Source organism: Bemisia tabaci, chromosome 5, assembly GCF_918797505.1.
Source record: "Bemisia tabaci chromosome 5, PGI_BMITA_v3".
In the NCBI taxonomy this organism is placed as follows: Eukaryota; Metazoa; Arthropoda; class Insecta; order Hemiptera; family Aleyrodidae; genus Bemisia; species Bemisia tabaci.
This window is the reverse complement of record NC_092797.1, coordinates 23,556,996-23,580,053: the sequence shown is the minus strand read 5'-3', so window position 1 is coordinate 23,580,053 and position 23,058 is coordinate 23,556,996. Positions and strand designations below refer to the sequence as shown.

At 40.4% G+C, this 23,058-nt stretch overlaps 2 protein-coding genes across 4 annotated transcripts in view; one reads left to right on the top strand and one right to left on the bottom strand.

Annotated features, from left to right (window-relative positions):
- LOC109036577 (protein eva-1 homolog C) overlaps positions 1–23,058 on the bottom strand; it is a 441,562-nt gene that overhangs the window by 58,274 nt on the left and 360,230 nt on the right. The window lies entirely within an intron of this gene.
- On the top strand, positions 43–22,057 carry LOC109036578 (facilitated trehalose transporter Tret1). The gene is made up of 2 exons (XM_019050894.2): positions 43–424; positions 19,227–22,057. The coding sequence occupies exons 1-2, from the start codon at positions 370–372 to the stop codon at positions 20,672–20,674; spliced, it is 1,503 nt and encodes a 500-aa protein (XP_018906439.2). The 5' UTR covers positions 43–369; the 3' UTR covers positions 20,675–22,057.

The window sequence follows — 23,058 nt, the reverse complement described above, 5'->3', positions numbered from 1 at the left end:
TGTTTTTGATGAAGCACTCTCGCGAACTCGAAAGGATCGCGAGAGGAGCATAAATAGCTTGAATGAATCGGGGCACTCTGAATCAATCATCGATGGGTTCGTGTTGGTCGCCTTCAAAACGCGTCGAATCCCATTGTTTAAAATGATAAGAGCCGTTTCTCCTGCAGTTTGATTTTTCCTCCTCCGTAATGGGTCGACGAATAGACAATTGTGTGGTTCCGACAATTTTCTCCGGCGGCGCCGGAACAGTTCCGAATTCCGGCGTGAGGCGCATGGAAGTTAAACGTGTGCTTCGGTAACAGTAATTACACATCGCGCTGATTATTATCTTGTTCTACACCGAGGGATTCCAACCGACAACGGAGAAAGATGTTTTTCAATATCTCCAAGGGCATCCGCCGACAGTTGCTAGCGGCTTTTTGCTGTGAGTGTTTTTGTAATTTTTTACTTGCCGGTACCCTCTCGAAGGTGCCCCATTCAATTTCCCCCCAAAAATGTGGGTATATCATGAAAATTGAAACGTTGGGTGCACAAAGAGCATTTCTATGTTGCCGTGTTTCAGAATCTACACTGCTCACTGAAAAAAAGGTGCTTAGCTCAAGCATGATGATTCTTGAATTTGCAGCCAATAATTTTTTTTATCTTAATTTAAGCTGAATTTTTTTGATAAAAGATAAACAATGCCTGGATTAAGCAAATAAGTAGTTTATAATAAGCAGCAAAATTTTTGATTTAAGAAAAAATAGTTCTTGGCGGCAAATTTAAGATTCTTTTTTGCAGTGTAATTTATATTTGAGAGAAGAAATTATTGGGCGAATTTTTCGAAATTTTTAGTCTTCAGAATTGTAAAATCATAAAGAAAATTCAGTAAAATTTTTAGCGAATTCCATAAATTTGCTTTAATTATAATGAATGAAACGCTAAAGGAGATCGTGAGACACCGCGACTAGGAAATGCCCTTTCTGCACTCAGCACCTTAATTGGTTTTGTTGTGGGTTTGGATGTTTGAGTAAGAATTAATGATCATGTAGCATCGCATCCAAGATATTGAACTCAATGCTCATCGTTGAACTTTTACTGCTTCGATTGCTTCATGATGATAGAAAATTGCGAACTTTTCTCATCTAATTATACTCGAGCTAACCTAACCTAACCAACTCGCAGTTTACAACACGAAAACGTATAGTTTTCGTCTTTACTTCCCCAAAATTGTCTCGATTTTGGAATTTTCGGACTCTATATGCTCGCCTAATGTCAAAAATTACCCGCAGCCCTGGATTTTGGGGGTTCTGCTCACCTTGATGTTTCAAAAACAATATCCTCCCATTAAAATGACCATAAAGTTTGAGATATTGGACGTAATGAGCAGCTGAGCATTATAAGGGTGAGAATGGGGTCCAATATCATGGACACAATGCTACATTACCTAATTGATGAATTAGATTGAGGCAAAGCAAGCGGTAAAATAAACTTTTTTCGCACAAGAATTCCTTAAAAAGGCTGTTTAAAAATGTCTTGGGACAACTTTTGGCTGTGAAACATTTCCCTTTTATCTCGGGTCGGATCCCGATTCTCTGTTATTAGATGATTCCACTATGTGTGATTTCCACTGCGATGCCTCGGTTGAAACCAAACTGAGATGAAAACCCAGATCACCGGCAAATCGGTGGAGGCAGATGCAAGTTTCGCGGAAAAAAGCTGGAAACCGTTCCCGGTGGCTCTTCAAAGTGCGCGTGACTTACGTTTATACCGCCGTGCTAAGGAAGAACACCGTATAGGCCTTCAGCCGTTGCCAAGTTTCCTTCAATAAAAACCGAATTTATTAGGAAAATTGTGAATATTTTTCCCCGAAATTTTGCACGCAATATAATCTAAAATATCTTAAAATTTCAAGAAAAAATTTGCATGGATACCGTCAAAAACACATGTTTTATCAAGAAAAATTTGGCAACTCTCGAATGTTCATACGGCGTTCTTCCTTAGCACGGCAGTATAGGTGCAAGTGTATGTGTGCTTTCCTATAAAGGTCTTTTGGGAAAGTAGATTTTAGCTTAGAATTCCTGGGAACGGGACTTTCGTGCTCACCTAAATCCCTTAATTAGTGGATTTTTCGAGAGTCCGTACTTAGCCTCTCCGGTACCACTGATAATCAGGTAGACGGGATCAAATCTTTGCAAATCATCTTTCATCTTTCCAGAGAATTATTTTTTATTAAGAATATGGGATTGAGCAGCACAATACGTATTAATTCACACAAAGCGGGCACTATAAAATAAATTCGTTGCGTTTCGTAATTTAATACTTTTTCCCGCGTCTTGAACTTTTCTCGACAATAGAACGAATGCCGGTCACTATTGGCAAATTGAAATTATGCCAAGCAAAATTCTGATAATACGCCGAACGAATGGAAATTCTTTGTATGACCACTTCGACCTCATTAACCTCGGTTTTCTCGCAGGCGGGAAGCCTAAATTGACTACTCATAATGTAAATAATGACGTTTATCTCTCCCTTAAAAGTCAGCTAAGAACAGTTTTAATGTATTTGATGACTTGTTCAGCAGCATGAAATTTTGATAGGGAGAAATGCTTCAATCTACTTTGATTCTTACCATGTCCAGTGGTCCATTGGTCTCAAAGGACTTGAACTGCTGATGATTATGCGAAGTTGAATCCTACTTCTTTGCTTCATGACTAACGGCCAAAAACACGCTTGCTTATATACTTCTTGGATAATGGTTTTCACATCAAAGACAGCATACAATGAATGACAATATTTGGCGAGAAAAAAAATTACTCAAAGATGTTAATGAACTATTCTTCTGAAAGGAAGGAGGGGCTTGAAAGAGCATCATGGGGCATGATGCAGATGCGCTATTCTTCACCTCATCCTGGAAATTCCATACATTTTGTCAACTAACTACTACAGTCGTGCTGACGCCCTACCGTTCCAAAATTTGAAGACCCACAAAGCAATTGGGGGTTACATGCTAGGGGTAAAAGTTGACCTAAATATCTTGTCTGTGAAACATCAACTTTAGAAAATTAAATCATAGGAGTAAGCAACAACTCGTTAAGCACGCCCAAGTCTCCGTATCTGAGGATGTATTCGTGCGGAGACCTTTTAAAAATCATATTGGTGCTCAATGATTTCAAGAGGCAGCCAATCATTTACGTGTTAAATTGAAGGAAAAAATACGACATTTTTGTCTAATAGAGGATTTTGATCTGAATTATATGGTCTAAATGTGTTACTGATGAGCTTTTTATTCAGCGTGGGGCTTGATGACACAATGCAAGTTTGATAAACTTTGACTTGGGATTAAAGCATGGGGAGAAATATCTCAAGAGCCTCAGGTTTGAGAGCACAGATTATTGCGATTTTGAGTTGGAAATAAAACGGTTGTTAAAAACAAATTTAGAATGATAAGAAAAGTATACAAAAGTTGAAGTACTTCTAATTACGAGTGAAGTATTTTCTGGATAGTGGCGCCTGATAAGTTCTCATATACATATAAAACATCATATTTCAGAAGTCTGCATGTTCAAATTCCTGTAAAAAGTCTTCGTGGAGGATTTCTACAAACTAAATGAGATATATTAAGCGGCCCATGGAGGAAAGTAATTTTGCATCAGGCAAATTTAATAATTTTTAGAATCTTAAAATGATCAAATCGATCGCGACTCGCTCTTTTATGATAGTATGTAGGCAAAACAGATGCAATAATTTCCGTAGATTAACTTTCACCATTTTTGCAATTATTTTCTCGAACATTCAACATGAGGGATTATTTCCTTTTCTTGGATTAGGTGGATACTATGTAGGATTATCTTATCGAAGTAATTTGAATAACAACCCGTATTAGGTACTTCAAATAGCTATACTGACGCGACGGTTGTGCTTAAAGTTATCGTACGATTCGTGTCCACTTCTTTCAGCTTTGATTACTGGAACTTCGAGAGGCAGACTTTTTCAAGAGGATTAAATAACTAATTTAAATAAAACATATCATGGAGATTATATTGAAACAATTGTAGAAAAAATGAAGAGATCGCCTTGCACTGCTAGAAGTACTTCATGTCGAGACAGCCTCATTAAGTGTGTCTGATATAGAGAAGAATAAACAGTGAACTCCAACATAATGTGTTAATAGGAGCATCATTGATTAATGTATGAAGTTGAATATTTTGATTTTAAATCCCTCATGAAGTATGTAAAATGCCCAGTCACAGATCTACAACGGTTTCTACAGAGCTACAGAATTTCTACGAACTTTTTTTAGGACCATGAATGGTGTAGATAGCCTGTAATTAAATTAAAATTATATGTGGCAGGTTCATACATTTAAAATCGAGGTCCAAGTTACTTAGGCATAAGATCATCGCATAATCCCCTAAATGCGGTAACTGCTCTTTTACGTGATAAACATTTTTCTACTGAACAGTTATCATTCAGGATGAGCGAGTGTTGATTGGGAGAATGGTTTGAATGTCGAAGCAAAATTTTTGCCTCATCCATTTAAATTGTTTGAATAACCATTGCTGGGTCTCTTAAATTTGTTTGTGCCTGGGCCACGGCACTAAAACTGCGAGTATTAGCGCGTGTAGGAAGAAGCTAGTCGATTTTTTGAAAATGTATTTATACTGAGTACAAAGTGAGTACTTCAAAATACTGAAATATATTATAACTGATTTCATGTTTAAAAACAAGTAAGAGTTTTTACGGTCAAGTAATTGGTTCCTGGAAAATTTTGCTTGCTTTTTATGTTTTCACCCTCTCTCACCAGCTTTGTGCGAAATTAACTTATCTGCTTATTTACAAAGAGCGATGGAGAATTTGTAGGTGTCTAAAATTTGCTGAATTTCATATTTAATTGGAAACTACTGACTGAACTGAGCATAAGATTATCATTGGTTTCTAAACTGAACAATTATAGGAGGAGATACGATCGAATGATCGAATCTGCTTTGATAAATGTGTTAAACGGGAAATTCCACCTGATGACTTCACAAGGCGATACATTTTCACACTTTTAAATCTATTTTCCGACAATTTTCCATTCCGGAAAAAAATTATAAGAAATGCTACAAACTTGACTCATTGCGGACTCTCAGATGAAGCAATCGAATTTTCGCAAGCAAATTCTTCACACCCTGGAAACAATTTGATTCCTTTTTCTGTCTCTGGAAGAATACTTGGAGGTTTCTTAAAAAATCTAGAATTCTTGAAGAACCGTATTTTTCTGTCTCTTCAAACATTCTTGCGGAATTCTTGACTCATGCTACGCTCCAACCCGGGACGGCCGCGTGACCCGGATTTGGTCCCGCTTTGATGAGGGTCGGTTCCGCTTTAATTAGGGTCGGCGAAGGGTCGGCGCAGCGCTGAGTTAGTTGTGTTGCATAACTGTTGTGTTGCAGGTTGACTCGCCTTTCGAACCTTTTTATCGTTGGCCATACAATCTGACCAATTCCACACCTTAATAGTTCTTCCTCCGATCCGTGCGAGTGCGCCACTAGTGCGCACCGCACGTCCTCCGATACTGCGTCGTCCTAAGCGAAAATAGCTACGTTGATTTCGGCACGCACTTCGCGATTATCCATGCTCTGGCGTACTTTCATAGAAGTCTGATTAGGAGATCGTCCTTCATGATACACATTTTTTTTGTTGGCTTTTTTTATGCAAACTTACTTACACGTCCCTCATAATGTCTGATTGCGAATCGACGTTTACCTAGGCGCAGCAAAGTAGGTACATGTCCACCCCCAGACTCTGCTGGATTAAATGAGAATAAATTGAGGAAACGTATTCGCGAGTGATTGAAAAATAAACATATAGAAATATAAATAAATGAATGTAAAGAGTGATAAATTAATTAATGAAAACAATAATCAAACCAAAAATGTGGTGATACACTTTCCCTAGGGAACGTGACGCGTTAACCCCATGTGCACATTAGAAACGCGAAAAAATATGTTAGAAACCGAAAAATACGAAGTTCAAAAAGTGCAACTTTTCCGCAAACTTAAACGCCCCGGTTTTTGGCCGAAACGAATGATGTCATCCGGCACCAATCAGAAGCGAGCACGGGTTCGTACGACTCCTGTCAAATGGCTGTTTACTAACTATTGACATGCCGCTCTTACAGCGCTTCCGTGTTCCGTGACACCCAACCGCCACAGATAGCGATCTTGCCAAAGCTCCTCCGGCAAATCGCACCTCCTCATTTCCTACGTTATTCCATCAATCCAAGATTTGGCTGGGCGTCCTCTTTTCTTTCTACTCCTCGTATATGAAAACAATAATAGGAAAGTCGAAACTATATCTTCAGAATCGGAAAAATCCAATCTCATTCATGATATTCGCAGTTAATTAACAAACCACAATTTCACTTTGGAGTGCGGTTTATTTTAATAAACATCGATGGAAAATGAGAGGAGACAGCGATATGACTGCCGCAGTGCATCACTTCCAGGAAATTCAGTGGATACCCTTTAGAACATTTTCCTGTGAATTTCCTGTGAATTTTCAATGGATTTGAAATTCTCTCGAGTCTTTGGACTTTTTAAAAGAGGGCTTGTCCGAAATTTTGGCTCAAATAATACGCAATAAATCACCACGTAATCTACTTACCGGGTACTTTCAGAATATTCGATAAAAAACACAAGGCTTAGCGACCCATTTACATTTAAGGTTATTTTTAAGCGGGCCTGGAAGGGCTCGCTTTTTGAAATCACTCGGATGCACCATAGTACAGCACACCGATCAACCAATGCTATATAGCGGGTCATCCAAATATTTTTTTCCTCGGACCCGTTTTTTTGTATTTGAACCGTTATACTGTCAATTCCTGATGATCTTTTACCAAAAAATCGAATGAATTGCTGATTGGAAACCCTTTAGAACATTTTCCTGTGAATCCCGAATTATTTCATTTGACAGAAACTTCATATAAGCTTTTCTATGCTCGGAGGACTCAACTTTAGAAGCTCCTTTCCCGCCAAAACTTTTTAGCCAATGAGCGTCTTGCGCTGTAAGTGCAATCTGTGATGAGCCTCGTGACTCATTAGACCATGTCCTAACCGTGGCCCATACAGAAAACTTACACCACTGCAGTGAAGTATCGGTCGGTCGGATATCAGTGTGGGCCTGTGGGGTTTCGAGCACGAGGACAAAAGCCGCCGCTCGCCCCAGTCGACCATTATCTTTCACGCTCGATTAACTAATCACCGTGACGCCAGAATCCACTAAATTTTAACAAAAATTGTTTTCCGTCTTTTTGGCGAGTGCTTCCTTACTCTCCGTTAAAATACAAATAAAAACAGACCTCATTTGTAAAAATTGGCCGAATAGGAGAGAAGTTACAATTAGAAATCCAAAGAAATTAAGTAGTGTAACGCGATTTCGATGCACGGCAGTTCGCCCAAATCGCGGTCGTGCGTAAATGCCGCATATCTGCTTAAAATCAAGATAATTGGACGGATCTTCCAAATTAATTTACATTCAACGTTCATGAATTAATATTTTCTCCCAAATGTAGCAAAAAGTACCAATTGATACAAATAGCAAAGACGTGAAAATAGTAGGTATGTGTCCAACATTTCAGTTATTCGGGGCACGCTTTTTCCAACACACTCATGTTGGATTTTTCTTCTTGTTTTAATTTCTTTTAAAAACGGTTAGGAAATAAAACAAAAGGCCCCAGATATGGGAGTAGAAAATGAATGAAAATAAGATTCATTCCGTTCTAGGCAAACTTTTCAAGTTAGGCGGTACTTAGGAATGATCGGAATTTTGATATTATTGTTTTAATGTATTTTCTGAAGGAAGTGTAGTGAAGTTTATGGTACTTGTCAGAAAAATGGACGGATTATTTCTGAAAAATTTGCTTGAATCTACAAAAGGAAACATTTAAATCCTTGACAAGTGATTTTACTTACTAAGTGGACAGATGGTTTAGAAAACGACGTTAGAAGGAAGAGTATTGCCGCCTTATTACTTCCAGTAAAGAAAAACTGTGTCACATGCTAAATGCTAATTGGTTGCACCATTTTTCCCCGTCTTAAGGACCCCCTCCCTTCAAAACCTAGTATGGGATCTATATAAATAAACGAGATGTCGAAAGAATTATTGACATGATTGATTATAATTTTTTACTATGAACTTCCGACAAAATTTTGATGAATATTTCTGCTGGGAATTCCACTTTTCCCGTGAATATCTCTTTACCATTCATTCCATTTCTCACCATTGAATGCCTCGCGTTTTTAAGAATTGTTCCTTTTTTTGCAGACCCGTATTGCTAAGCAGGAAATTATTTAAAAAACTCACAACAGGAGCATTACCGCAAGGAAATATATGTTTGTTGAGTTTGTTTTCATTCATGTGGGTACACAAACATAGGCATTTATCAAGTTTTAGAAACTTCAAAATGGGCGTACGCATGCTAAAACGAACATAATAAGTACCTAAATAATTATTGATAATAATTATCATCTAAGCATTCTCAAGAGGAATCTGAGTGTCGAAATCGCAATTGGTACCTATTTTTAAAATCGGATCCATTTGTGCCCAGGGAAATTTTAAGACGATCAAACAAACTCAGGCATACTTGTGTTTGTCTTCTAATTTTGATGCCTCTGAACCTCTGGGAGTTAGGCCCGTAGCAGCCAGGGAACACGCGGGAGTGAGAAGTTGCCATCATGCCTGGAAATCCTCTTCGTCCCTTCGTGTCTCTACCTCACCCTGGCTCTGGTCATTTTAGCGGCAGTTCATATTAAAGGAACTAGAAAATTGATTTGTGCATGCCTGTCAGTCGGTGAGGGACCGAAACTCGTCTTCTTCGCCTGCCCGCGCTCCCGCAATACGCCGCGCTTCCTCCTCTAGCATGTCTCCTTCTCTTCTTCTGTCGTGCGTAGGTCAAGGACCTTTAACAATATTCGCCCTCTTTCGAAAACCCCGAAAAACGCCGCGTAAACCTTCAAACGTTGCCAAATATTTCCTGTTTAAACACACCTGTAGTAGCCCATGAGGGATGATCCCTGAATATCAGACCAGAAAACGTTGAAACCATGCTACTGGTTGAGCACGTACCTCAACGGCATCCGATATTGTCAGAGCACAAGGCTATTGTCTACGCTAATGTCGACTTTCTACCTCTGTCCTCAAGTCAAAATTCTAACTAGAAAGCATTTCACAAGAGACCAATTTTTTTTAAAAATTTTGTCTCAATCTCTTTTTCTATGCCATGATTGACATGACTGCATTCCTCGTAAAATTCTGAGCTAATTGATGTGTAATTTTAATTAAAGGTTGTTTTCTCCTCTTTATATTTTCGTTAGCGAAACAGGTAAGGTCATGGGTCAGTAATTGTAATTTTCCTTCTGTTTGACCGATTTTTACGCATAGGGTCTCATTTTAATCGTGTTTTAACGGAGTGTAAGGGAACACTTGTTAAATACATGGAAATAAAATTTTTAGAAGAATTAGTTCATTTTGGTAGGATGGTGAAATGGGAAATTAGGCGCAAGTAATAAGGTTCTATTGTGGCTCGGCGCGGCATTGTATTGCGCGAGATCAAGGCGTAGGCTGGAGTATCGCTGCTTCTAGCGTTTGCAAGAAATACCCGCGGCTCAAAAATCATATTTCATGGGTCCTATTATATTTCATATCAGCTTACGAATATTTTGCAGATAATTGTACAGTATTTGAAAATTTCAAAGAAGAATTTTCAAGACATTCCTCAAACATAAATATTTTATCGGAGAGACTCAGCAACATTCGAGTGTCCTTCCTTAGCACTACAGCTCTGCATTTCTTTGGGCCTCACCTTTGATTCGACGCCACTCTCCCTTTATCTTTTCATAGAATTTAGTTCCGACCATTTGGTATGCGTGTTTTATGGCTTCCTGAGTCTTCTTAAACATTTTCAATAAGTTTCTAAAAGCTCTTAAAATTTGATCGTGATATATCATTTTATAAAATCTCAAGGAACTTTTCACTTTTAATTCGAACATGATTAAATCAGCAAATCACATGAAATTTTTGCATCGACTTGGAACACCCTATATACCCTTGCTTGTCGACCAAGGAACCAGAAATGCTACTGCTTTTGTTCTTCATGATGGGTCTTTTTGAATTACTGGCCACTACGCAGTCCAAACCCCGAGCCCAAGCCCGCTTCGCAGGCCTTTGTTGCTCAATTTAAGTATACTGGGGGCGCGCTACGATTATGTCTGGAAAATCGGATGGGTAAATACCATAATCTAGTAAATGGCAACACAGCAATCCTCGAGACCGCTACTCGGCACGCTCGACATCGCTGCCCCTTTGTCTTGCGCTTACCTGAATCTGACCCTCGACAACCGAGGATTAGGCAGCTCGCGAGTGCATTTTTTTTATTTCATCAAAAAAAGTTTTTTTAGTCTATATTTTCAAATTCACGGTAAAATTTCGAGGAAATTGGTGATCAAACCGAAGAAAGAAATACAAAATAAAGAAATACAGAAACCAAAGAAAAGAATAAAAGAAAATACGTGATTCTGTGGCATAGCGAGATCAATAGGATCGCATTTAGCAAAAAGGAACCGGCGCAATTAGTGTCGTTAAAATATTGCTTCTTCATCATTATCTAAAAAAATCTCCGTAAATAGCAAATATTTTTTGCTTCCCACTTACTAAATAATTTTTGTTAATTTTGAAGGGGAATAATTTCGTAAATTTTAATACAGTACATATCTTTCGTATTTTTAAAAGAGAAAAAAGAGTTGCACGATTATGAAAACACTGTAATCACGCTGGTTCCTTTTTTCTAAATACGGTCCAATACCTCCTCTGCTGAATTTGCAACTTGCTGAACGACATCTCCGTTGTATTTATACAAATCATAAAAACATTTAGTTCATTGTATTCTGCTCTTTCCGCAGAATGTAAGTTTACTGAGAGAGTTAAAATCGAAGCAGATCTTATAAATTTCATCAAATTTCTTTGGAGCTCCAATAGCCCAGAGAGAAGGCCGACGGATTGAGATCCATTGATGCCGAGCGCCGCCGAGCGGTCTATTGTATACAGGAGACCGGCATGGCATCTGCCGAGATGTGGTTGCGCTGGTGTCAGCATGTGCTGGAAAAACCTCAGGTCCATACATCATCGTATCGCGCCCTCAGTATATAGAGCGGGACTATCCACTATCCACGGATCATCTCCCATTAGTAGCCGCGAAAACCATGGGAATCACCCGGTTGATCATCCAAACGAACTGACTAAAAAAACCAAAATTTAATATCTCTAATTTGGTCGAGTTTCCGCCAAATTTGAAATTCCAGTCATTTTTCATTGGAGGGAACTTCAAATTTTGCTTATTGCCCCTACCCTTGCCTAGCTCACCAGTCAACCCGAATATTAGAACCCTGGGTCATATTGCCATACTCTGGATGGAGCGGGCTTATCTAGGGACTATCGCATGTCGATAGCCGGAAAGTCATGGAAATCAACCCTGTGAAACGCTCAAACGAGCTGTGACAAAACATTAAAATTTACATTGGTTAAATAGGGGAATTTTCACTTACACCACGTAATATACGAATACCTGAGCCATATTTTCAAAATGTGATTCTAGCGGGCCAGAGCCGGGTTTGGGTTTTTGCCGCCCGGTGCCAAAAAAAAAATCTGTCTCCCCCCCCCCCCCCCCCGGCCCAGATACACGGTGACAGGCTGTGATCTGGTATCTAGGGCCAGGGATTTTCCGGAAATTGTAGGGTTTTAGGGATTCTTCAGACAATCTAGAGATTATTTTGATGAGGTAAAAGTAAGTAAAAATAGACTCTTTTACCCTTAATTTTACCTTGGACTTAGTAGAAAATATTTTTTCATCTATATTTTGTAGGGCTTATTGGCACCACTATGTTTACCCGATGATAAGCCGGAATATATAACGATAGCGTCATTCGATGTACTTGACAGTTCACCCAAAAAGAAAAAAAAGAAAGAAAAAAAAAATCCTTCATTTTATTGGTCTGTTCACTGCTTTCATAAGGCGAAAAATTCCAACAAGCCAATCAGATTTAAATACTGCAAATTGACATATCGAATGATGTCATATAACTACGTTGAAAATGGCGGTTTTTGTAAAAATCTAGGGATTTTTCGACGGATATTTGAGCAAATCTGGGGATTAAAGGATTTTTAGCGAAATCTAGGGATTTTTTTTTCTTCCCGGCTGGGGATTTTACATCGGATCAATAATATAATATCTTAATCTTAATCAATTTAATATCATATAGATTTACGCGATGCCGATGCGCACGAAATATAAGTTTCGAAAACATATCAAAAGCGCAATCCGATTCTGCGATAGTGAGACGGATGCGCATTTGTACAGGAAAGTGTTGCAAACAAATATCTAAGGAAGGGAAAAATGGTATTTCAAGGAACGAGGATTTGTGACACGTAAAAGAAAAAAGAAAATTACTCGTCGATATCCACAAAAATCATGAAAATCAGCCCAGTAGAACACTAGAGATAAGCGTTACGACAAAAAAAATTAGGAGGCTTGAGTGCTTTTTAGTATAAATAAAGCAGTATTAAAAAATATACATGTAAATTGTGTGGGTACTTTATTTAAAACCGAACATCGGCACCTAACGAAAAACGGTGGAAAAATCGAATTTTGTCATTAAAATTTGGAAAAGAGCATACAGGACGCATTCCAGTGAGGTAATGTAAACTAGATTTCGGAGGTCTTGAAATCAAAGGTAACACATTTTCTGAAACATTTCTTAAAAGTGGTCCTTTTATGATATGTTTTGCTGGATACGTGTCAAAATTGTTATTGCTTCTGAAATGAAAGCCAATCATGTATTTCTCAAAACTGTTCGATTCAGTAAACAATCGGTAGCGTGCAAAAATAAAAAAATAAAGAAAAAAACAGTAAAACGATATTCGATTTGGATCTCGCTGACACCCAACGGTATATAATCCCCCAAAAAGGCTCATTAATGATCAGGATCAATTTCTCTGTTTAAATATCCCGTGCAAAGAGCGGATCGCGGAGCGTGCCGGATCTCCCGCCCGGATCTTTCTTGAGTTGCCACGGTGCTTGGCCCTTTCCGTCCGTTTCCATGGGCAGAAGTCTAAGCGGAGAGAGATGTGACCACGCTGCGCTACCAAAGGTTCCGACTACCTACGAGCCTGCAACTCCGGAGCGGAAGATTCGAGTTCCGACGGAGCGCTAACTGGTTTTACAGTCCCCGCCCCTCCCATTTCAAATGGTATTTAACCCCCCTAATTTTGGAGCACAAAATTTTCTTTTTGCGGCACAAAATAGCACAGTATTAGCACAAAATTATGACGTACTTTTTTCTCGAAATTCGAAAGTGGGGGGGCTGCCGCACCTACGACCCTCCCCCATAAAGGGGTGGTATTTCAGCCCCCTCAATTTGGAGCACAAAATTTTTCTTTTTGCGGCACAAAATAGCACAAAGTTATGAGAGTGTTACGGCATACTTTTTTTTCAAGAAATCAAAAAGGGAGGCAAACATGTCCACAGCAACCCCCCCCCCCCCCAAAAAATTTGATGTGCCCACTTATCCCACTAAATTTACAAAAATAAATCGGTTTTTTTTCGGCACAAAATAGCACAAAATTCGCAAACACTTAAGGCATACTCCATTTCCAAGAAATCAAAAAGGGGGGCATACATGTCTACAGCCCCCCCCCAAAATTTGATGTGCCCATTACTCTCCTCTAATTTGAAAAAATGGAATGTTTCGCTGCGGCACAAAATAGCACAAAATTATGGCATGCTCCTTTTTCGAGATATCAAAAGAAGGGGCAAACATTTCTACAGCCCCCTCCCCCCAATTTGGAATGCTTCTACCCCCCTTCATTTTGCGGCACAACATTTTTTTCTTGCAGCACAAAATAGCACAAAATTAGCACAAAATTATAGCATTTTTTTTCTTCGAAAATTCGAAAGTGGGGGGCCACCATTTCTACAGCCCCCCCAATTTTGAGGAGCGTTTCCCCCCTTAATTTTGCAGCACAAAATTAGCACAAAATTGTGATATTATTTCTTGCTTAAAATTCGAATGTGGTGGGCGGGGGGGGGGGGGGCTGTGGAAATGGACCTCAAACCCATTTGAACAGAGGTATGTGCCAACTTTGTCTTTCCTTTAATAATACTTCCTATCCCTTTACCTGTGCTCGTTTCAATGATCGATTGAAAAAATTATGTATTGCCAAGAAATGTCAATTCATTAAAGTCTCAAAACATCATTTCTGCCCCGCAAGCGAAACGAACTCCCTTAACAAGACGCCAATGCCCATGTAGTGTAAGGAACATGTGCGACTTTCGTTCATTGGGGGAGGGGGGGGGGAGGTTGAGCCGAAACACTTTTAAGGAATAAAACTTGAATAAAAAAGTTGAAGGGCGCGAGTTAATTCTATGATCGAGTAAAGGTTTTGTTTTCCGTCCGATTTTTAATGTTGTAAAATTTTTACAGGTGAGTGAAATCGCTCATTTGTCACATGCATCATTTTATCATTTATCACATCACACGAGTCATTCACACTTAAAACTCGTTTCGATGCTTTAGTTAATCCCACACATAGCTAGATCAAGTATTGTATGATTTGATCGACTCTAATACAGCTGACCGTCATGATGAACCTGGAGTTTATGATTGCATCCTTTTTCTACATTATTGTTTATGATTTTATGCATTTTGGACTGCCTGAACTCTAATAGTCACAAGTTAATAGGGGCCCAATGTGTAATTATAAATTCTTATGCGAGAATTGCGAGAGTGAGAAAATAAATAAAAACAAACACGGTTCATCATCTGATGTACGAGCTCGTAATAATGCTGAAGCTGATGACTGGAAACGCTGAGGAGCGCGCGTTGTGCGTAAAAGCACGTCGTATCAAACGAAGGCGCCAGAATGAGATACGAATCTCTGCATGTTTTTCTGCCCGAGATATGCGAAAGAAGTTTCACGGTTTTAGGTGACTTCACAATATTTTTCGATTATAATCTCGTGATGGCAGATAGAAAACAACTTCAATAACGCATTCACGGAATTAACTCAAAACAGTCTCCAGTTTCACCATCGAAATGTGATTCTCCCTGCTACGGTGCTCATTGTTCATCAGCCCTTTAACGAGGCTCGCGCAAGAACCACATTATTAAGGATCACTCTGGATTCAGGCACACATTTTCACAAGACAGAAGTCACCTCCTATTCACTTGAGTGAACCAACATACCTACCAACAAAAATAACTGAACCAATTTAAACCAAAAGGAACTATCTCCGTTTGTGACATAGGCCCAGTCTTGCACGTATTCTTATGTGTGTCTCCAGGTCCCAATGAAGATACTTAGTTCCTTTTAATTTTAGCACGCTCCATTGTCGAGGGAGGAACCTTTGCCCTGTTGCACGTTCTATGGTGTAAATGTGGAAAAGAAAGTGTTTCAGGTAAGAATGGTGAGCACGATAATGCGTTGGATTAACACCCACATCGTGAACTGCAGCGCCTTTTTGTTTGAGAAACAGGAGATACAAAGAAAATAAGACTAGCCAAGAGTCTAATTTATGCTCCTTGACATGCCGCAACCTACCCGCTTTGCCACTTTCTATTTTGCTGGGGCCGACAGGCCGGCTTTTCGTCTATAGTTTACAGCCCCTCCATTGACTGCGTCAATTACATTGGACACGGTGCATCCCTGGCGGTCTTTCCGCCTCGACCGAAATTAGGGCATCGCCGACGACCCTGGACATTTCGCTGTACTAACAATCCCTACTGTTATGATCGTTAATGAAGATGCATTCTTTATTTTCCATTCTAAGATAAATAATAACATATCATTCCGTTTTCATTTGATCAGTCATTATTTTACCCGCAACGATACCGCGAAATTGACACTGAAAGTTAAAATAATATTCAATGAAAATTGAAAAGTTTTACGTGCCAGTTACCTAGTGGCAAATTTAAGGCTTTGGTGCAGAGCTAGTAGGCACGTATAAATCGGCGCTTTGCGTCGATTTCACGTGACGTCACGCAACGCTTGATTCTCCCTCCCCATCACCCTCTTACCCCTGTCCCACCTCAGATGGGTGCGACGTAATTTATAAATGGTCCTCGAGCAGTTTTGTCTATCTCACCACCATTCGGTAAGACTGCAAACTATTCGAAGTTGTAATTCGACGAAGGTTTCTAAATAAGCCCTAGCTCCGTTGCCCAAGCCAATTTTTGATCGGGTTATTCCTTCCGGGAGTAGACGGTGTCAGTAATTTTATGATCTGCAAGAATAAAGAGAGCAGTGGTGTTTGGGTTGGCGCAGGGCTCGAAGCTGCGCTGTAAATGCAGCTTTTATGTACCTGAGGTTTCTAGACATGAATTAAGCAGAATCATTCATGAATTGCCACACCAGACCCATAATATCATCTGCAAAACCTCGAACTGAAGATTGTAACCTTGTGGCCAATTACCCTGAAAAAATAGTTCTGTTCACAGGGCTCCTGCACTTTTTTTGTAACAGTTACAGAAGTTTCCTAAATGAGGACAGAATGCTCTGTGCTCACGACCGAAGTTCCGTTCTCACAACAGAAAAGTTCTGTAGGCATAAGATAGAAAGTGCAGGAGCCCTGTGAACAGAAGGTTCTGTCATCAGCACCCAGCTATTTTTTTGCGTATAGGCTATCTTTAAGTTTCACATTTTTGGGGGAAAGGAATCAAAGAATGCGCAATTATTGCAGGATGCCAGGAAGGACCGTGGTACCAAAGAGAGCAGTAAGTGCAAAAATAAAGTTTTGAAAAAAGGGGGGCAGATGCTTCTGACCGGAAAATTTTATTGAAAGAAGCCTCCGTTCTCTATCAAATTGCCACTAGTCAAGTCATCTGAAAGACTCCTAGAAATCGTTTGGATGATTAAAATCGACTAATTTTATTCCAATCACGTAAAAAAGGTGATTCACACTTTCATGCTATAGGTTATTGTTAGGCAAGGCAGCCGCAAGTGCTATCTTCTTTATGCTTTCCTGGTTGCGTCTTGGACTATTTGGACACACAACAAACACATTTCCAGGTTAGAAATTGGCAGAAGAGGGCGGCACTTTACTTCAAAGCACTGTTTGCATTGGCTCTCTGGAGGAATGTTGTCACTTACTGCTGTCTTGCCTGAAACTACGTCATTTTTTGCGCACTTAAGGCTTTAAAAGTCTTGTTTCTATACAATTAACATGAATTTTGCTGTTTTAGCTGTTTCAGTGATTTCATCTGAAAGAGATTAGACGAATTTTGAAGGAAACTCGATTTCGAAAATTTGACACTTACTGCTCTTTTCACTGTCACGGCAGTGAAGAGTAAGACGATATTTTAAGTCACGTAGGAATGAGCGCAAAGCATACTGGTTTCTAGCGGACATTTGGGGGAATTTTTAGGAAATATTGCCAAATTATAGTCTTTAAATCAACAGTCGATGTATTGAGTTTGAAGGGGTAGGTACGGGTAGAAAGCAGCGCGAAGTAATCATTGTAGGGGAGAGACCTCGCCCTCGGAGCTGCACAATGAACAAGGTGGGGGGGGGGGGTCCCAAAAAGTTGCTTAATGTACTTTATTAGAGACCGTGGATGGTCGTTTGAAGGATTCAGTCCTCTTGCCTTTTGCGTAAGTAAACGATGGATCAGTTGCGCTGGTTCCAGATTCTTATTTTCATGGTTGAAAATGATAAAGTAGCAAAAAGTAAAATGATCTATTCCCCAAGTTTCTACGTTCAATTATAACGGAAATTTCTTCCTCCAAAACGCACGGTGGATCACGGCATCCACCGCAAAAGTGCGTGCCATGGGTTTTTCCACCTTGTTCTTACCAGTGACGCAAATGAAGCAATCCGTGTAAATATCAGTATCGCAGATTCATGAGAGCAGTGTGAAAGAAACCTGACGGAGTTAGGTAACTGGTTTAGGTCGGGTACCTTTATCCCAAGCTTAAATCCATGTTAAAAGCGTAGCGATACAAAAAAAGTGGAAAAAAGCAAGGAACATTCATTGCAGGAGCTGTGCGTTATCCAATTAGTCCAAGAGAAGTTTTTTCCAATGGAAGCGGCGTTGGAAAGATTAATGCTGGCAGGGATTATTTCGAACTGTACGAAAATGAAAAGTATTCGATTTTCCACGTGATATGCCCGAGTGATACTTAATATATCCTTTTTATTTATTTTTCTTTGTGATTCTATATTTGAAATATGATAATTGCTGAACGATACTCATGAAATTGCCTTTCTTCACACAATCCATGTACAAAACTGACTTTAAAAATTTAATTCGACAAACGATAAACCCTTAAAAAGGCTATTTTCTCTCCTAAGAATTTAAAAAAACAACCTTATTCGGAAGCACAAAACAAGTTATAGTTAAACTCCGGTTTCTATTGCACAGACCTTCTAAATTCTATTGTTCACAGATTCCGCAAGTAATCCTTAATACCGGGAGTTTTCCATCTTCCCTTATTTGTTAAAAAAATGTTCAACAAACCTGTAGGAGGAGTAGCATTAAGGTCTGAAGTATCGGATATTTGAGCTTCGAGCATGGATTTGAGCTGAGAATCTCGACTCTCGTCCCATCTCTTTCAAGGTTTTTCGACGGGTCAGGTTGGGAAAAAGAAACTCCACAAGATTGGACCTTTAAATCTCCTTCAAACTCGTTTGATACGAATTCAGTGGCAATTTACCTGAACCTGACCATAACTCAGCCCCTTTTTTCGACCGACCTATTGTTCAATTTATTGAGGCTTCCAGTTGGCTGCAAGGATACTTCAATCCTTCTTGAAGCCCTGGTTTCAAGAAGCATTGAAGAATACTCCCAGAAAACTTGTCCCTCGAAGACTGAGAAGGATCCTTTAGTCACGGTGAATTACTCAAGAACGTTTTTCGTCACGGTAAATTACCCAAGAACGTTTTGAACCAAATTGTTTCCAGGGCATTGAAAAAAAAAAATTACGGGCTGTGTAGATATCCCAACCGTTCGGGGATCAGGGGTCGAAAGTTCCGGGTGCCGGAGTCGTAGCTTTGAAAGTTCCGGTTGCTGCGCCCGGAACTTTCGGCCTCTGAGCCCGGAAAACAAACGGTTTGTCTATATACATATATAGCCCATAGGTGCGGATTCCACGACCGGAGTTTTTTTCCGTGCATCATGCTGATTTAATGCAATGGATAATTTTATTGATGTGCAGGTTGCATCGGTGCGATGACTCTAGGCGCAATCGCAGGATGGTCAGCGGCCGCATTCCCTAAAATCCGGAACAACGAGCTGGAGTTCCGGCTCTCCTTGTTCCAAGAGGCCTGGGTGATCAACGCCTTCTACATCGGGATCATGATGGGCCCCCTCCCGGCCGGGATCATGATGGACGCCATCGGGCGCAAGTCCACGCTCCTCTTCTTCAGCACCTTCGCCATCACCAACTGGACCCTGGTCACCCTCGCCTACCACGAGCACATGCTCTACCTGGCCCGCTTCTGCGCCGGGCTCTGGGCCGGCAGCGTCACCACGGTCGTCCCCGCCTTCCTCGCCGAGGTCCTCCAGCCCAACGTCCGTGGGAGCCTCGGCACCATGTACTTCATCATGTACTTCGCCGGGAACCTCTACGAGTACATAATCGGGCCCTACGTCACCTACTTCACGTTCGGCATAAGCTCCGGGCTCCTGTGCCTCGTCTTCGCCACGAGCTTCGTCTTCATCCCGGAAACGCCCTACTACTACATAATGAAAGGGAAGCGGAAGAAGGCCGAGGCCTCCCTGCGCTGGCTCCGCGGCGACGAAGATGTGAGCGCCGAGCTCGAGAGCATCCAAACCTACGTTAAAACTTTCATGAAGCGCCGGGGCAGGTTCAAAGAGCTCATCCTCAACGAGAACTACCGCGCGGCGTTCATAAACGTCCAGGCGGTTTATTTCATTCAGAAGCTCAGCGGAATGTTCACCGTCCTGGCGTACTTGACTTTGATCATCCCCAGCCAGGTGGGGCCGCTCTCCCCCGAACACTGCACCCTGATCACGGGCGTCGTCCTCTGGCTTTCCGTCTTCGTCGCCACCTCCTTGATCGACCGCGTCGGCAGGAAGCCCCTCTTCGTCATCTCCAATATCGGCATCATAATCACGATGACCATCACCGGCGTGTGGTACTTTTTGAACGTCCATTCGGATATGGATCTCTCCAGCACCACTTGGATCCCCTTCTCGGGTCTCCTACTTTACGGTATTTCATTTTGCCTCGGCGTCGGGCCCATCGCGTCTCTCTATCAAGGGGAGGTTTTGCCTTCCAACATCAAAGCCCGGGCCTCTACCGTCACGGCAATCATCTCCGCGTTTGCCTCCATTCTCAACACCACTTTGTTCGCAATTTGTGCCAGTTATATCGGAATGTACATCAACTTCTTCTTGTTCGCGCTCACCTCCGTGTTCGCTCTGTATTTTGCTCAGTACCACTTCATCGAGACCAAGGGCAAAACCCTACAGGAGATTCAAGAGGAGCTCAGGAAAAAACCAGGTTTCAGTCGGGAGACTTCTGTTAACAGTAATTATTCTACAGTGAGCTCCCTTCCGGCTATCTACACTGTACCCATTGCGCGGACTCACTCCCTTGAAAAATCCGCCATCGCTAATTCTCTCGCCAAGAATGCATGAAGGCTTCATGTTGAACGATTATTACGGTTGCGCAAGAATGAATACTCAAAATTCGTTATTCTTGATGCAATGAGAGCGGCAACGGAGCAATTGAGAAATTGCAAAGAAAAAGGCGAAAAAGGGCGAAGAAAAAATAGACAAATGAGATGCGATTGAGCAATTAGGCGAATTGTTTTAGTGGAAATGTAAATAAAAGAGTAGTTGTTAATCTTGGCAATGACTGGAGACCAATGTATTTTCAGCATCTTGAAAACTTGATTGAAAAGCAATGTTGATAGAAAACAAGGAGAAATGATGAGAGGGTAAAATTTTATGAGTGTTAAATTAAGTTCGCGGGAAACTCGCGATTAAAACTGGAGTTTCAACTCATCTTGGGTTGTTGGAACCATGAGATTACGATTCATCGTTCAAGTCTCATTGGATATTGTGGTATTTATGTCTCATCGTACCCTGGTTAATTTGTTTATATTCATTAAAAAAAAAAAAAAAAAAAAAAAAAAAAAACTTTTGATAAGTGTATGTCTAGTCTAATTGAAGTTTTAAAACTATTGTACATTCTCTCGAAACATTTTTGCTGAAACATGCTACAAAGTAGCTATTTTTTAGGGCCGAGTTTGATACTTCAAGCTTCCTCGATCATCCTTGGCATGTTTAGTCATTTACAATATCCGCAAAAAAGGTTAAAAAGATGAGTAAATAATTCCACTGATTGTGAGTTCCTTTGCGACAGGATAACCCCTTCAGGAATTTTGTAGGCTCTTAGAGGGGGGAGGGGAGAAAGAGGGGGAGATAGAGAGAGAGAGAACTCGGAACCGCATGCGACAAAGACTGATTAAGATGGCCACCTGAAAATGGACCATCGGGGAAATTCTATTTTCTCATTTTCCATTTCATTTCATTTTATGGCAAAGGTTCCAAAGCGAGCCTTTGAGCAAAGGAGGATCCAAAAATACTGTGGCGTTCCTTCTGAATATAAATCCGCTCGGATCTCTCTTTCAAAATTAACACAGTTTGAGGGGTCACGCCGTGTCAAAGCTCACCACATCATTATCCTTTCCGCGTTACATGTCGAACATGTACATTCTCGGAAAAGAATTTAGCTGGGGCTCAAAGCTCACGCATAAATAGCATGAGTGTCTCATAATCTCGTTGCGCAATGAAACTCTGACACTCTGCTGTGAAAATGAGTCCTAATATTACTTGGAAAGGAATGTTCAAGGTAGGCTTGGATCTTGTTCCTGAAATCGGTACATTTCGTTCCTATTTCATCATAATAAATCTTAAATCGGAACTTATTTTAAACTAACCATCCGGTTACAAATTTTCAGCATTTTGTATTGTTTAAAAGTGTAAATACGATAATAAAAGCCTCGTTAAACTGTTTCCACCTGCGTTCCACTTGTCCATACAGTTTTGTCCGAGCGGAACACGTTAATGATTTTCACAAACATTACAACAATCGAACAGATTCACCTAGAATCAGCCTAACAACATTAGGCGTTGCTGCCTAATTTTTCTCTCTCGTTTAATTGTTTCAATGTATAAAACGAAGCAACATTCTTGAATTTACTTTTCTGGATATTTTCCTCATAATCAAAGGCAACGGACAATTCATCGACAGGCTCATACCCATAGGCTGACCATTCTTTTTCTCAGTAACCTGATGAATACAATAAAAATTGCGATGAGTTAGGCAGCGTGAAATGCAATTACGCTGTCACGTACGCAGTGGCGTGGCGTGAATTGCGATGTATCGATTGTTATGCCATTTAAACCTATGTAAAGGGATCGATAAACAGGGTGTTCGCAGCGAACACCTTAATAATCGATTCTTTACCATAGGTTTAAATGGCATAAACAGTCGATATATCGCGATTCACGCCACGCCACGCCACTGCACGTAAGACTCTACTTGAGCAAAATGTAAGGATTAATTTCATCATTCCATCATTTTATTAACATTAAGTTACTGTCATCGTGCGTCAAATAAATATCGCTCTTAATCCCTAAACAAGCGACAGATATAGGCGCAGACAGAAATAAGAGGGACAAGCAACCAATGCATAAGTGGACTACATTTTGCGATAAAGAATAACTATTTGTGGCTCATTCATAAAAGCACCTATTTGCACGGGGGAACTAATGGCACATTTGCTATTGCTTGGATGAGCCAAAAACAATGGTTCCTCACTGCGAAATGCAGTCTAATTGACATCATCGAGATTCCTCGGTCGTTGCTCCTATGTAAACTTGGTGGGAAAAAACCACTCGGAGACCTGACCTGCTTATCTGATAATATATCCGGGCTCTTAGCGCATGCAGTCTCAAATCCTAGTGATAATCAATCAATTGTGCTCGTGCGCTCATGCTAATTCGCAAATCAT

Excerpts from the sequence above, each read along its gene's own strand:
- LOC109036578 (XM_019050894.2), top strand. The coding sequence starts at position 370 with ATGTTTTTCAATATCTCCAAGGGCATCCGCCGACAGTTGCTAGCGGCT. Across the intron at positions 425-19,226 it reads GTTGCTAGCGGCTTTTTGCT|GTTGCATCGGTGCGATGACT; the intron begins GTGAGTGTTTTT and ends ATTGATGTGCAG.